General features: G+C 43.8%; 1 protein-coding gene across 12 annotated transcripts in view; it reads left to right on the top strand.

Annotated features, from left to right (window-relative positions):
• The first annotated feature begins 435 nt into the window (after positions 1-435).
• The window catches only part of WNK1 (WNK lysine deficient protein kinase 1), a 102,625-nt gene continuing 87,683 nt past the window's right edge, over positions 436-15,377 (top strand). For 9 of the 12 annotated variants that reach the window (XM_064654592.1, XM_064654593.1, XM_064654590.1 and 6 more), the window contains exon 1: positions 438-2,083. In XM_064654592.1, coding sequence (XP_064510662.1) covers positions 1,298-2,083 — 786 coding nt within the window. In that variant the 5' untranslated portion in view covers positions 438-1,297. Of the gene's footprint in view, positions 2,084-15,377 lie in introns of all 12 variants that reach the window. The other 3 variants (XM_064654595.1, XM_064654594.1, XM_064654583.1) reach the window with 2 other exon arrangements.

Genomic DNA, 15,377 nt, shown 5'->3' with positions numbered 1-15,377 from the left:
AGTTAGATAAATACAAATATTTAAACTATTTAACACGTCGGTGCAACGCAAAACCTGAAGAAACAAGAACCATGAGCAGACTCAGCGCCTTTTGACCCTCCGATCCTTGCTCGCCCACACCACATCGGCCCCCTGGCCCTAGCCCTACGCCGGGATCCTTTTTCTTCTCTCCTTCCTCTCTCCCTCCCTCCCTCCCTCTCTTCCTCTCTCCCTCCCAACCCGCGGTGAATCCACGGGCGGCTCCCCCGGCCCGGCCGGGCCACTGGAAAACTACAGCTCCCGTGGTGCCCCGCGCGCGGCGGGCGCGGCCACCTCCCCGCGGCGGCGGGGGGGAGGGCACGGCGCGCTGGCCGGGTGCGGGCGGGGGCGTGGCCGGCGGCGCGGCCCCTCCTCCCCCCTGTGCCGTGTGTCGGTTTCGGGCTCCCGCCCGTCGCCATTTAGCGCGGAGGCGTCGCCGGGGCGGCCGCGCTCGGTATTGCCCGCCGGGCGCCACCCGGACTTGGCTCGGCGGCCCCCAGAGCGCGGCGGCTGCGGGCCGCGGGCAGCAGCGGCAGAAGGAGAAGGAGCGGCAGCAGCAGCAGCAGCAGGAGGAGGAGAAGGAGGAGGAGGAGGAGGAGGAGAAGGAGGGTTTCCGGCTCCGCGCGCGGCGGCCGTGGCTGTTGGAGGGAGCGCGGCCCGGCCGCGCGGGCGGTGGCTGCGCCTGCCGGGCGGTGGAGAGGCCGCGGCCGCCATGGGCGCCCCGGTGAGGCGGGGCTGAGCCCCCGGGACCCCTTTCCCTGCCCTGGGCCTGCCCGGGCCTCTCCCGCTCGCTGCGAGTGACTGAGCGCGGCGGCTCCCTTGGTGTGCGGGGCCTGCGCCCCGCTCCCTCCTCGGCTCCCGGCCCCTTTCCCTCCCCTCCCCGCACCGGCCCGGCTCTCTCTCTCTCTCTCTCCATCGCCGGGGGTAACCGCAGCCGGGCGAGGCGCCGGCGTCTCCCCGCTCGGGGGCCCCCTCCCCGGGTGCTCGGGGTTTCCCTCCCCTCGCCGCCCCCCGCTCCATCCCAGCGCCCCGTGTCGGCTCCCGGTGCTCCATGTCGGCCCCGCTGCCCGGCTCCCCGCTGCAGGATGGATGCAGACGCTGACCGGGGATCCACCCCGCCGGCCCAGCCTCCCAGCTCCGCCGCGAGGAGCCCTTGGGACCCTCCTCAGTTGCAGCTGCAACGGCAGCCGCGGCCGGGCGCGCTCCCCGCTCAGTGACCGGCCCTCCCCTCGCCTCCCGCCGCCGCCGCCTCGCCACAGCCGCGCTCCCCCGGGGCACCATGTCGGGGAGCGCCCCGGGCAGCGGCGCCCCGGCCCCTCGCTTCCTGGTGCCCCCGCCGCCGCCGCCCAAGAACGGCTCCAGCTCGGACAGCTCCGTCGGGGAGAAGCTGGGAGCCTCCGACCACGGAGCCGCCGGTGCCGGCGGGTCGGACGGCGGGCCGGGGAACGGCGGCCGCAGTGAGGAGTACCGGCGCCGCCGCCACACCATGGACAAGGACAGCCGGGGGGCGGCCGCCACCGAGCACCGCTTCTTCCGCCGGAGCGTGATCTGCGACTCCAACGCCACGGCCTTGGAGCTGCCCAGCTTGCAGCCCGCAGCGTCCTCGGCCCCGGTCTCGGGAGGCAGCGCAGCTCCCTTGGTGTCCCCTCCCGAGGGTGCCGGCCCGACCCCTTGCACCGCTGTCAGCGCCGCCCAAGCCCCCTCGCTGCTGCAGGAGCCGCCGCCGCCCGCCCCGCTCCCCCTGGAAGAAGGACAGGCTGCTGAGGAGCCCCCAGCTGCCAAGGATGCCGCCCCGCTGCTGCCCAAGGAGGAGGAGGAGGGGGACGAGGCAACTGCGCTACCCCCTACCAGTGCCGCTGGCAGCCTGTCAGCTGCCACCCGGGAATTTGAGGAGCGGAGAGCACAGCAGGAGGACATCGAAGAGCTTGAGACCAAGGCGGTGGGCATCTCCCCGGATGGCCGCTTCCTGAAGTTTGACATCGAGATTGGAAGAGGCTCTTTCAAAACTGTGTATAAAGGACTGGATACGGAAACCACCGTGGAAGTTGCCTGGTGCGAGCTACAGGTAAAATAAACAAATAAAAATTGTGAATTACCAGAGCACAGTCACTCTCCCAGGTGCTAGGCTCTGTGCTTGAAGGAGGTAAAACCCACCAGCTTGAGGTTGCTTAATTCAGAGGGAGCTGCAGACTTTACCTGGGGCAGTCCTTTGGAAGAAAGGTGCAGCCTTTCCTTGGAGTCAGTTTACCTTTTAATTATTTTAAATACTGTGCTCTCTGAAGAGTGTCTTAGGTTTATCATCACAAAATGCACCACAGTTGTGTTTCGTATAGTGCCTTGCGTTTTACGCCTCCAAAAGGTAGCTTGGAGGATTGTAAAAATACTTGTGTACAGCTTCAGGGAGGCTGAGGGGAAAATGTGTAAGTAAATGTCAGCTTGAGCTAGACCTAGCTTTTCAGAATTTGTTTGGGTGTTTTTTCTTTAGGAAAAAATACTCACATGTTAATTTCACAGACATTTCAGGTGTTGTGGCAGTGAATTTCTGCAGGAGGTAACTCTAGAATATACACAAGTCATGTAGTGTTTCACACCATTTAGTTTTGCAAAGCTGGATTTTTTCATTCCAAGTTCTGAGGTTCATACTTGTTAATGGGCAAAAGGAAAGAAAGAAATTCTCTTCTTTCTGAAGCTCTAGAAGACCCCCTGAAGTTTAAACTTTCCAAATGACTGGTGGATTAGACTGGCCTAAGACACTACTCTGTTACCAGGTTTCTAGCCTGAGCAGAGCCAGAGTTCAGTAGGAGTCCAGTCTAACGATGGCAAGAACAGCCTTAGTTCCATTCGAGTCAGAGCTTGTGTAACTGAGACGGAGGTTGCTGTGCAACAACCTTAAAAGAAGTGGGAAGAGCTTGGAGTACCAGGAGCAAATACCTGGTGTAGTAGTTTGTTTTCGAAGCCTCAGCGTTCAGTTAAAAGGTTAGTGCTTGTTTCTTAGTGTTGGGTTTTGGTGCAATTCGTAGAGACGCTTGTGTCCTTCATCTTTGTTATTGTTTGTGCTTCCATCCAATTTAGGACAGACAAAAGAGCATTGGGTCAAAGTCCTAAAAGCCTTTGTAGGGTCTTTAGGCAGTTGGCTGTTCACAAATTATTGATTGGAGTAACTGCACCAAAACTTTCTCAAAGGCAATTTTAAATCGGTTCCAGTCAAGCTGAGGGAATTAAGAGATTTCTTGATTTGTATTCATATTTGCCTTTGCTCAAGTGTTCTACCAATATCTTGGTTCATAATGTTATTGCCATTATTCTGTGCTTACTGACTGTGGAAGAAGGTTTTCTTTGTGACCCTTAAGTGTGCCCTGCTCTTCCATGCTAGCAAAGTACTTGCTGTGGTGGTGTGTTTGAGCATTAATTTTAAATTAAAAGTGAAATGATCAAGTGTTGGGCTCTGCTGAAGCTTTACTTGTGCAATTTGAACTGTGAGGGTAATAATAATCCACCAAAGTGATAGGACTTTTATTTTAAATTTTAATCTTTGCAATTTTCGAGTTCTCTGACTTTAACCCCTGAAAACCGTTTTTATCTTCACACTTTACTTACTTATCAGAAACTAATGTCAGCTTGGCATCAGTTGTTTCTCACTAATGTTGCCTCTGTTGAAGTGTCTGAATCATCATCGGTACCATGTGGACAAACTGTGTGAAGAAGTACCTTCTTTGTAGGAATTTAATAAAGAAGCTCATTTATGAAGGGCATGTTGCTGGGCTTTCAACTGATTGAAGAATTTCTTGAGTAGTATTCAAAATGACAGGTTACAGGAAGCATGAATGAAAATATTTGTAAGGGAGAAAATACCTGATGTTTTGCTCAGAGGTTAACTGCATTCATTACAGGAGTGCCTTGTGGGTTAAATTATTCCAAAGTCTGTAGTTTCCCTCTCATAAGGAGACTCAGTACAAAGTGACAAGTTTGAAAAACCAATGTAAATTTTTTAGCTGTTAAAAGTATTTGCTGAAGGAGCTTGATTCTACAGCTAGTAGAATACTTTAAGCTTAAGTCTTATTGTTTGTGTCTAGAAAGAAAAGGAGGAATTTGGTATTTATTGGTATGGTGGGTATATCCTCCTCTTTCTCTAGGAAAATATAATTGTTGACAGGTTGATATTTGTTATGCATGGTTTGTATCAAAAGACAATCTGCTTTCACAAAGATGGACTCAGATGTTATTGGTTTTCCAGAATGCCATGGGTTGAGGATTGGTGAACCTTCAAAGCATAATTATTTTATTAGGGAAATGTGAATGATTTTCTTCCTTGCTCTATTACTGTAACCATAACTAACTGATGGTTACTTTTAATTGTCCTGAAATAATGTTCCTCAGCAATAGCAGAGTTTTTCTTCTCTGTGTTCATGCCAGCAAGCATAGGCATCTGGGGTGTCCCACCTCCCTAGAGTCTTCCAAACAGCTCTACTGAGGATTTTGTGATGGTCTCTGGCAGAATGACTTTTTAATGCTGAATAATGCAACTATACCTCATTTCTATGTATATGCTCTATATGAATAAAGACTAAAACCTGATTCTATCAATCTGCTTCCTTTCAGAGGAAGTTTGGAGGCTGTGTGTGAAATGCAGCTTGTGTTCCCAAGTTGTTGGTGTTACTCTGGGGAATATTGCTCTATATCCTTAAGGCTCTTGGATTGCCTTGTAATTCCCTTTTTGCTTGACGTATGGAACTGTGCAAGAAATAGGAGGAAGAGCTGAAATTCACTGGGTCACCAAATAGTGCTCTTAGTATCTCCAGCAAGCCAAGGTCCTGGCCAAGACTCTAGTTTTCCTTGATCTGTGGAAGATGGGTCAAGTTTGCTGAATGTAACAAAAGCCCAACATATGTGTGACTGATGGACTATCCCAGTGTACTTCATGACCCGTCTATATGAAGCAAATTGTAGCAGAACCTATTTGAAATATTGGGTGCAGGTATTTTAAATGTGATTTATTTGCCCTGCTGTGAGTGCAGTGGAGCTGTGAAGAGCTCAGCAGCAGCTGCTTCATGCCAGTGCTCAGCTTCAGTTGCTGCAAGGAGATTGTTAGTGTAGTGTTAGCCTTCAAATACTTTTATTTCCCTTGTATATATTCATCTCAACTCTAGTTATTCTGAGTCAAGTGTGCCTCCTACTGTTGTCATTAGCACATCTCATAAATTGAGTGAAATAGTAGGTAGGGTTACTGCTTAAATGGTCTTTAAATAGATAGATGTTGGCAAAAGTGGTAACTACTGCTGTTTTCTATTTTAATGTAAAATAACTCTTCCTGTACAATTGTGTTACTGGTTAGTCTTTCTGAATCACTTTTGAGCAGTGAGTCGTTCATCACCTCTGCACAGTTCAGGCAACATTGTGGCTAAAATGTGATGCCTGCCCTGTTGCATTGTTTATCTATGCAAAGCAATACTCTTATGCCAAAAGTAGCAAGACTCACATAGTTGACTGTAAAAGCCAAATCTTAGTGCTACTGTGTCATCCCTCTGAGGCCCTGTGTGAGTTGGTTGTACATCAAGATTGTCATTTAACTTCTGATGTAGAGAAGAGTACAGTCACTTGCTGGACTGCAGAATCTTGTATCTAGAATTATTGTTCTGGGCTATGTCATTCAAATTAGTAACTTTTCTAATATGAACATGTGCTTGGTGATATGGAGGTAAATTGGGCTCTTTTCTGAACTGTATATTTGTCAGGCATGCAAAGGCTTATCTTCTTTCATTTGGACAGTGTGTTCCCTTAAAGGCAGCACGATTTATCAACTGTTATTAGAAAGATATTTGCGTTGGTTGGAAATCCATTCTTGGTAAACTGTGTACATTGGAGAACAGCACTGCTCGTCTGGTATGTGCTGTGTCCCTCCTGTGCTTTGTGTTCTTTCACAGAAAGGGTGAGTTTGTCAGTCAGCAGATACAATTCACAAATGTGTTGCCTTGCTGATATGTTGCTTTGCCATTCTTACCCTGGCTTCAGTGCAGTGGCAGTCAGGTTATTGTGCTTAACACGTGAGCTGCTGAAGGAGAAAAGGAGCTTGAGGGCTCTCCCTAAGCAACACAGAGCTTCTGGGGGTAAGAAATGAGTTGGATGGGTGGAAGTGGTGCAAGAAGTGTTTGTACTGGTTCCTACTTGGAGGGGAAGCTGAATATGAATTTGGCTGCCTTTAGTTATAAATCATCTGAGTAATAAACTGGTGTAGGGTTACATATGTGCAAGTCTGCTGCAGATGTTTAACAACAGACCAAGTGTGGTGTACAAGCACTTCAGCTTACAAATGGATTTTTCTTCACATAGGCAGTAGCACTGAAAAATGAGTTGAGAACAAGCATAATGCCATAACTGAATGTGAACCATGAGATTCTGTAGTGCACTGTGGTAAAATGATAATGCCACTGGTTGTCACTTTGTTGCAGGAAGCAGTGAGGTACTAAATAATATTTCCATCTGTCAGAATTTGTCTAAGTCTAACAATGTTAACTTCAAACTCGCAGTGCAGGAAGTTGCTTGGATATGGTGTATATCTTCTTTTAGATTTAACTATGCCTATCTTTATCTTGTAGACTTAAAGCTATATTTAATAGTGATTTTTAGGTCAGCAGACAACAATGGAATGTAGTTTCTATACTCTGGAGTACAGACTCCACTGCAGGCTCACCATGATAAATATCAGCTTGCTGAAGTCGATGTTTAATTCTTAAAATTCTCTTTGCTTTCTGGACTGGCTGAGCTGAGAATGTTTCAGAAGCTGCATGTTCAAGTCTGACAACCAAAAAAGGTCTTGTATCGCATAACTGTGGCATCCTGTAGTGTCTTTTTTTTAAAAGCTGGTTGTATAGTGCTCACTAGGAGGCCCGACTGCAGAGATGGTGGCTCTGATGCACAATTGTGTAGCGACATTAAGGCAAAATGGAAAACCAGATCAAGACCTTTCTGCAGTGAGAGGAAGCTGAGGAGTAGGGACCTGGAATTCATTGTCAAGTGCTATTGGCAGAAGGTTATGTTCTGCTAGCTCTGGAGAAATAGTCAGCATCCTGAGACAACTGTGCCTTCTTTAAAAACTCTGTGTTTTAGTTCTGAATATTTAAAAATACTTTTTGTAAGACTCCTACTGGGAGATCAAGTCTAATTTGGTATGGTGGCTCCCATGCCTACCCAGTACTTCACATCAGTGTTTTTAATACTTCAGTAGTCTGTGAGCATAATTACATGTGGCTACAGTAGCAGTGTGCCTCCTGTTCACGACTGCTCCTGGGTCAGATGCATAATTGTCACAAATGTCGATTAATCAAGATATGTGACAATCTGTGAACATCCTGCTATCCTTATTAGCTCTTCTTCTGTTTTCAGCTCTACAGTTTCCAAAATACTGATAGTAAAAAGCTGTAAAACCGTAAGTGTACAATGGGTTTATAGCACTTTCAGGTTACACTGGATTTCCAAGTGTCTTGAGGTGTGTGCACACAGGAAGCTTGAAATTTGGGGCAGTAAGGTCTAAATTTTCATTAGTTTTCTATGTCATAGGGTAGAACAAGTTACTGGTACTTAGGGGCTTCAAATCTCCTATGTGAAAGTTTCTCCTTTGGCTAAAGAACAAAACCCAGCCATATTCCTGAGTGTTTGTCCTGTAATTGATACAATTGACAACTTGATAAATGACATGGGAAAGGAGCCAGACTAATTACCTGCAGAAGTATAAACAGTAGTCAGGCTCCCTCAGACTTGACAAAGGTGACCCTGAAAGAGAGAAGGGAGCTTTAAAGTACATTCTGGAGCTGCAGCTGTTAGGAGACCTCTACTTAGGAAAATAATCTTACCTCAAAGGGATATCACTTTTGGAGATGGCCGTGGTTCAATTTGTAACTGGCTGGTTGTGAGGCAATAAAGATAATCGGATAAGTACATTCTGAAAAGGCAGCATTTTTTATGGGAATAAACAGGCTCTTATTTGTCAATTTGTGTGGGTTTGAGAGGTGCAGAATTAAATCTCTTAAATGAGATTTGTTTGGGGCTGTTGTGCTTTAAAACACTTAGCCTTGTAACTAAACTTTTGAGAGTTAAGGAAAAGTACCAGGACTATGATCTTTTCTTGAAAGAGGAAAAAAAAAACCCACCTGATAAAAGCTCCCTGGAGACATCCTGTATGGAGTCCTTTGAGAGCTGTCTAGCAGAGTAATAAATAAAACAAGCAGTAATAGATCTGTGGTAGTCTCCATGGATGCAGCGCATGGTACAGTGCAGTTTCAGTGCCTTTTGGTTAGCAACATCCCTCTGGGCCACATGTTCTATTTCTTATTTTGTCATTGTTGGCTTTGTTTCATAGAGCAGCTCATTGAACATCCCAGCTCTGACTGACACCCAGGGTCTCCTCACTGCATGTGACAGCGTTTGTGTGAAGCAGTGGCAGCCTTGATGCTTCCTGTCATGCATCTCCTCAGAAACTCTCGTTTCCTGTAAAGATTACCAACCTTTTTTTCGAGATTACTAATTTGTTCTTTCAAATCAGGGTTGACTTGAAATGAAAGTTGAGTATTTTTCAGTTTTAGCCTTTAAGTTCATATTTTCAACTTTGTCTTAGTCTACATAATGGATGGAGCATTTGAGTTATAAGGAAGATAATAAATACCATGTAAGTTTGCTGTGCTCCTGCAGCTGGGCAGAGGACTTTCTCTTGGCAGAGCATGTGTTTGTGTGGTTTTTTTTTTTTTTTTTTACTTGCAGATGGTAGAAAGTTACTGTTTTTGACTCTTAAAACTCCAGATAATGATGCCATGGTTTTAGCTTGATCACGATGTGTGTACACCACGTCTGGAAAAACACTCTTCCAGTATACTTGAAACAATTTCTCTTCTAAATAGGAGGATTTGTAGTGCTGAAAATCGATTTCTTGGAGTAGTTGAAGGCTTTTATCTAACATGAACCATCTGCAAATCTTTTCAAGTCTAGTGTATAAATTTGTGTCCAGATGAATGAGACTCAAATTTTATACTGACTTCTTAAGTATTTTTGTGGAAGCTGCATACAGCCCCTAGGACTGTCTTATACCTTATTGTGACAATCATTTGGGGTATGTACTTAATCTTACTTAAAGGGTGTTAGAGTATTTTATGGTCAAGATACCACACATATCCTTCTTTTTACCCTATTTCCAGCTTCCTCAGTATATTTGCAAATTGTCATACCAACATTTCTCAATGTGTGGTTTTGGTTGCCTTCATTCCACTTGGGAGAGCTGGGGGAAGGGAAGAAGTGACTAGGATTGAATCTGTGCCTCACTTGAGGTCATCCTTGAGAGAGGGAGCTTGTTCACTTCTTGTCTTGTGGGCACAACCTGGAGAACACTCCTTAACTCCATGCTGCAGAGGATAAACTTTGTGTTAATCATGCTCTGTGCTATGCAGTCCTCTTGACCCAAAAGGAGACCCATGCAGTGAGATCATCACAGATCTTTTCTAATAAGCCAGAATAAAATAACTGGGATGGAATGCAGTGACCAGAATTCAGATCAGTTCTCAAACATACTTCTGAACTTCATCTCGGTTGTCGTTTTCCCCTGGTGGTGGCAGGTGCATTGCACATACCCAGATTATTCTGAAGCACTTCCAGATTTGCCTGGGGAATTCCAAGCAGCACTGTGTTACTTTGCCTGGATCTCAAGCAACTTAACATGCTCTCAGTTTATTTTTCGGCAAAGGAAACTGCAGCCTGATAAAAATTGGAACGGGTGCTGTTAGAATATCACAGCCTTCCACAAGCTGTGTAAATATTAATATGTGTCTGAAGGAGTAAGCAGTTTTTATGAGGATAACTCATTCTAAATCACTCAGAGGGACAAACTGCTACGTTTGTGTTTGTCCTTTTTGGTCTAAGCAGAACCTTTGGGAGTGCTGCCTGTATACTTAGAATCTAGAAATCCTCCAGAAAGTATGTTGTATATTGGTGGCTGTCTACCTGGTAACTAAAATGTCCATGAGTTTTCAAAGTTATATGTCAAAGACACTGGAATAAATGTGTTTTAATGAGAGGATGCTATTTTTTTTTTTGAATTTTTGTTTTTGGCACTCTGTGTGCCTGAGAACACGATTCTCTGAAGTGATCTGGTTCATTTGTTGGCAATGATATCAGTGATATACAGACAGCAATTCTCTGAAGTGTCTGTTCTCAGGACAGGACCACTGTGGTGCCTAATGTTGTCTAATTTCACAGGTGGTTGGCAGGACTCCTTCTAGCATGTTAACAGGAAGATCAAAACACAGAAGCAGCTTTGGCAACTCTGATAGCATCCACATCACAAGTTAGATTTTGAGCCATAGTCCAGAGTGGTTCTGATCCTATTGCCTTTGTTAAATAAGCAGTCATTGGTAGAACCTTTCAGTTGCTATCCACTGAACTTCTGCTTTTCTGCTTTAGTAAGATAGCAGATGGTGTGGAAAATAAGCTTTATTAGATCTCTTATGTGAGGTAGAAGCTCTGTTGTTTCTGTTTGGCTGTTCTGGATCATCCTTTTCATCTGCATGTTTCAGTCATTTCTAGTTTCATTACATCAGTAGTTGAAGATAGTTCTGATAGCAGATTTGAGACTAGCCACAGAAAGCAGGAAACTAGAAATGGAAAACCCCAGTTATGTGATTGTGAGTTTATTGCCACCATTTAAAAGATTTTGAAAAGGAGTTCTGATCTCTTTGTATGTAATTGGGGCAAATCTCAAACAGCTATGCTGAACTAAATGAAAGGACAAAGCTGATCCCAACAGTTATGTGCATTTTGTCTGGTTTTGGCCAGTTAGTAGAGTCTTATGATAGTTTAAAACTATCCAACTGATGGGGTTACCCAGTTTTCCTTGGACACTTTCCTCTCTTAGGGTAACCTGTGACTTGTTTCTTCTTTGCTGATTGTTGCTGGCAAGTTCATGACCCCTGTCTGAATGTTTTTTTGACCGCTTCTATCCTGGGATAGACTAATGATATACAAACAATAACCCACAAATATTGCTATTAAAAGCTTCAGCATATCCAGGCTGATTATCTTAAGGATCTGCAAATCTGTGTACAGTTATGTAATATGCATCTGTTAATGGCAATTTCTGAACTGTTAGCAGGTTTTGCTTAAATATTGCAAAATGTTACCATGTCTGTTTTCAAATCTGCTCCTTTTAAATGAGACTTTTATTCTTACAAATATTTTCCAACATAGAACTATATTTGGTTTGTCTCGTTCTTTATTCAGCTGCTTATGATATGCTTTCATTTGGGCAATGTAGATTGTCTGTCTGTAAAATGCAAGATGCTAAATTTATGTGCTCTGTTTTGCTATAGCTGATTTGGACTCAGTCTATGAGTCCTCCTTAAAGAAAAAATGTGGTGAGACAACTTGAGTTGGAGAGTTCTTGAAGCAGTCTGTTCAGATAAGTGTCCTTCAGTAAGAAATACTGTCTGAAAAGTGATTGATATTTTTTTCTTTTGATTGATATATTTTTTTTAATGTTGCTCTCTCTGGATGTAGGCAAGTAGAGATTGACAGTATGTAGAATGCTCTTTGAGGGCATGTTTTTTGTTTGCATTTAGCATCGTTTGGGGCTTAGTGGGTTGTTAGGTTTGCCAGGAACAGTGTGCTAAAAGTGGCAAAACTGCAGAAATGTCTGATACAAAAATAAGACTTTAGTTTTAGAATTTTTTTTTCCTGTGGCTTTTTCTACTTCCTTTATGTGCATCTTGAGCTCCTTTCTGCAGACTCAAAAGCAGAAATGCATTTTAGGTTATCTGTGCCAGGTGGGGGGTGGTGGTGAATTACACAGGGCACTTGAATTTGAAATTTTTTGCCTCTTGATGGCAACTGTGAGCCAGTTAAGGTGATGGTAGGATTTTTTCTGCTGATCTTATTGCACAAGCCTGAACATATCTGAGAGGTTCAGTATTTACCCTTGGGAACAAAAAAAAAAGGTGAAGAGCTTTAGGGTGCTGCTGAAGACATAAAAGTAGTGCCTGAGTGTACTGCACGTGTCCTATACCTGAAGATCTGTCATAAGCTGTCTTTAATACTCAAGTTTCCTTCAAGCATTTCAATGCAGTTGAACATAGCTAAATGCAGATGATAACACTTACTCCAAATAGGAAAAATAGCCAGTTGCCTTGTCTATATCTTGGGACTGTGGTTCAATAAAAATGTTTTCTTTCTCCCAGTGTGAAATCTTACTTCTCAAATTTGGGTGAATCCCAGAAAACTCAGCAGAGTTGATGTTCGATTTATTGGTGTTGGAGGCTCTCAAATCTGTTCCTATTTTTGACTTAAGTAGCTTCTTCTAAGGAACTTTGAGAGTTGAAAAGGCATTTACAAGACAAGATGAGGAATAGCAAAAAACCTGGACCAGACCAGTGTAAAACAGTGAATTGATTGCTATGAACAACTAGTTCATGAAAGTATCATTAATGTAATACTTGTATTAATGTTTGTGGGTTTCTTCACTGGTTTTTGCTGAAACACCTTCCTTTGTATTCTTAGATTAGTAATAATTTATGGAATAAGGTACCTACTGTTGACATGCCTCAGTTTCTCTTTTATTTTACAGACTTGCAGATTAAATACTTGTGTAATATTCATGAACATATAGAGTCATTTTATGTATTTATTCAGACTGTGAGCTGCAGAAGGGCAACAGCCAGTAATGACGAGCATTTTGTTGTGGGTTTTTTAGTATTTTGTAATAGACTGCAAACCTGCACATTTCATCTTTGTAAAGCTTTGTGACCATAATTTAGGTGTTTGAAAGCGTTTTTTTGGAACTGGAGAGACATCAGTCCCAAACCAGCATCTGTGGCCTAGTTAGTGGTAGATGATTAACTGTTCCAGAAGGTTTCCTGGATCAGTTTTCGAAGATATACAGTTGAATAGGGCTAAAGTGTGGAGTTGAACAAGAGTGAGAAAAACTTTGTAGAGTCTCACTGCTCCAAATGTAGAGATTTTGGGAAAACTCCCGGTGTACCCAAGGTATAAATGGCTTCTGCTTGATAAACCTGTACTGTAAAATCCTGTTATTCCTTGGCTTCTGGGAGAAAGCATCCTTAGATTCTAAACCATATGAGTGATAGGGCTTTTAATTGGAAATGGCTGATAAACTCATTGAGAAGAATCTACAAGAACTCTGGAAATCCTTTTTTCACGTGAGAAAAGTACGACCAGTGCACAATGGTGAAGCAAAGAAATGGTTCAGTTTTGAGAAGAAAGCTTAAGTAGCTTTCAGATTAGGTCAGGCTAACCAAAGGAAGTAAGCCAGGATCAGCTGTGCTAAAGGAGCTGGCTGTACTTTCAACATCAGCAAAATAATTCCCAAAATTCTTTTTGTGTTGGCCTCTGTTATTTAGTATTACTGCAAATTGCTGGTTGGTGTTCTGAATTGTTTAACTGAAGGTTTGCTTTGTTGCAGTTCTGCAGTGGTTTGACCTCTGTCAGAAAACAGTCGTGGCTTCTAATGTGGCAGGTTTTAAGATAACACTGAATTTCCGAACTATGCTTATGATGTGTGATTGTGCTGCTGTAGCACGTCCAAAACTGAATGTTGCTCAACTTCTGGTCTCGATAACTTCTTGCAGCAAGCCACATGGTTGGGGTAAGCTTGTAAGATTGAAGGAGCGCAGCTACTTTATTTAAATAACTGGTAAATGCGACGTTCTGACGCAACCGATAAGCACGTTAAGTAAGTTGGTGTGGATGACTGCAGTTAAAAAGCAGCAGGCTGTGAGCAAAGTGATGTTTTAAGTATAATTTGTCACTTAAGAGGAGTATGAAATGTGAGGAAGTTGGTATTGGAATTTAGAATGGAAAGAATGAGTTGGGTGATGATGCAGAAAACTATTTTCCACTTTCCCTTTGACTTCTGTCCTTATCTTCTCTGGCATTAATATTCAGGGAAATGGTATCTTTTGTTTCTCTTGTTCCTGTGTGGGAATGGTAATTGTTCTTGCCTCTTACCTGTTCCGGAAGTATTGTCATTCCTCCCCCCAACAAAACACTGTGTCGGTCATTACCAGTGTTGGTTTTTGCTTTATTTCCTAACTTTGGTCTTCCTGAATCCTCCTGTGGTCCCTGTTTAGGCCATATGGCAAAACAAGGATTTTTATTTTTGTATTTTTTGTCTCACCATACTCACCCCTGCACTCTGGAATGAAGCAGATTTTGTATCTGTGTTCAGCTACCCCGTGTAAAAGAATAATGGGAATGTTTAAAACCCGCATCTAAATCTTGACTCCTGGAACCGCCTCTTCCAAACTTAGATTTTCCAGCTGGTAAATCAATCTTATCCATGGAAATGTGCTTAGTGTTCTCTTGGGAATTTGCCTTATACTCTTGCCTTCTCCCTTCCCCCTTCTCAAGCCAAATTTCTTTCCAGGAAGGGAAAAAAATCCATGGACTAGAGTGAGCTTCAGCTGAATAGGGTGTCTCATTTCAGATAGACTTTCTGCAGCTACTCAAATGACCAAAACATAAGTGACAGCTGAGTTGTCTGTTTGTCATGGGTCAAGGGCAGTCCAGCTCAGCAGTTTCCCTTTCCTCTTCCCTGAGTTTTGTTTGGAAGCAGGAGTGATTTGCCATTCTATATAGTCATCCTCTTGTCATGAAGACCAGATGGAAATACGTCAGTTGTTTCATGTATAAATACTCAGTCCAACAGCTGTGAGTTTATCAGGAGTCACTGGGATCACAAGTTGGTGACCAGATGGTTAGTTTAGAGGGCCATGACCATTACTCTAAAAGCTGTTCTGTGAGGCTGTTAGGAATAGTCCAAGACTCACTTAAAGAAGAAAGAATGAAGCTGTGCCATTTAAATGCAAATTCCTTTTTCAGATGAAGTTATAATTCCTTTTCTAGAGTATTACAGAAGTCCTCTTATACCGATGATAAAGTTTCATCCACTGATCTTATATTTTACTGATACTGTTCCTAAGTGGCTAAAGGATTGCTTTAAAGTCTACTTGTCTCCTTTCCTTCTGTAGTTTATTAGGTAAGAACATTTATCCAGACTTACCCCCTGGTCTTTTGGCCAGATGATAATCCTCAATCTGTTTCAATATGGATTTCTAGCAAAAAAGCTGAGATACCTATGTGATCCTAAGTAACAACAAATCAAATGCAAGGAGAGTTGAAATAAATTTACTTGATACTGATAATTGAGAGGGTTAACTTGATTTTTGCAGGTTGCAGAGGGTTTTTGCTGCCATCCATGTGTGAATAAGGCTATTTCTTCCAATAATATTGAGAAAGGGGGGGCAGTGGGGAAGTCTGCCAGTGGCCATTGGCTATTTGGTTGCAAAATGCAATGTGTTGCATGGGCTGCT

The sequence above is a fragment of the Pseudopipra pipra genome, chromosome 5, assembly GCF_036250125.1.
Source record: "Pseudopipra pipra isolate bDixPip1 chromosome 5, bDixPip1.hap1, whole genome shotgun sequence".
NCBI lineage: Eukaryota > Metazoa > Chordata > Aves > Passeriformes > Pipridae > Pseudopipra > Pseudopipra pipra.
The sequence above is the reverse complement of the archived record's forward strand: the minus strand, read 5'-3'. Positions and strand labels throughout refer to the sequence as shown.